Source organism: Notolepis coatsorum (assembly GCF_963971535.1).
Source record: "Notolepis coatsorum genome assembly, chromosome: 13".
Taxonomy (NCBI): Eukaryota; Metazoa; Chordata; class Actinopteri; order Aulopiformes; family Paralepididae; genus Notolepis; species Notolepis coatsorum.
Window position 1 is genome coordinate 8,274,758 of NC_140177.1, and position 679 is coordinate 8,275,436.

Sequence of the window (679 nt, forward strand, 5' to 3'; positions counted from 1 at the left end):
TGGAGAAACAGCGCGAGAAACTCCGGAAGCGCGGCGAGCAGGACCAGAATCAGGACCAGAAACAGGCCCGCAGAGAGGGGGGCGCGGCGGAGTGACCCGCCTGACCTCGTGCCACGCTGTACCCCCTCCTCTACACACGACAAAACGCCCAGTAGCGACTCCAGGGGGGCAAGACGCCCCGAAACGGTACCCTGCGGGACGCCTACTGCAGTCAAATCTCCCAAGCGGCTCAGCGGCGAAGCTCCACGCCGAACTGTTGGAGATTCTCGAGTGACTTCTTTTTCTTTCTTTTTTTTTTTACCAAGCAAACTGAACCAAAATGAGCGTACAGTACAGTTAGTAGGTTGCTGCCTCACCTTCCGTCACCTCATTTGACATTTTACTGTACTTTTTTTGTTTTAAAATACCGGTCTGAAACCTGCTCAATTCTATTTATTTAGATTTGTATTGCTGTAAATTGGGTTTATTTATTCAGATTCAGATTTTTTTTTTTTTTCTTTTTTATTAACCTCATTGTCGCCCCGAACATATCAGAGACATCTATGTCGGCCATCTCGGTAGACGTGTGCATCAACATGCACCTTCTAGACATCCTGACGTTGTACATACACACACGCATATATATATAGATACGAATATGTCTAACGTGCCATTTTTTTTTTTTAGAGGGAAATATGTA

At 46.2% G+C, this 679-nt stretch overlaps 1 protein-coding gene across 1 annotated transcript in view; it reads left to right on the forward strand.

The window, feature by feature from the left end:
• ppp1r9a (protein phosphatase 1, regulatory subunit 9A) overlaps window positions 1-95 on the forward strand; it is a gene marked incomplete at both ends in the record, with an annotated part of 14,308 nt that extends 14,213 nt beyond the window's left edge. The window contains one exon of the mRNA XM_084327082.1: window positions 1-95. This exon is cut by the window's left edge and continues 100 nt beyond it. Within this exon, the coding sequence (XP_084183208.1) occupies window positions 1-95 (95 nt within the window).
• Window positions 96-679: the final 584 nt, after the last annotated feature.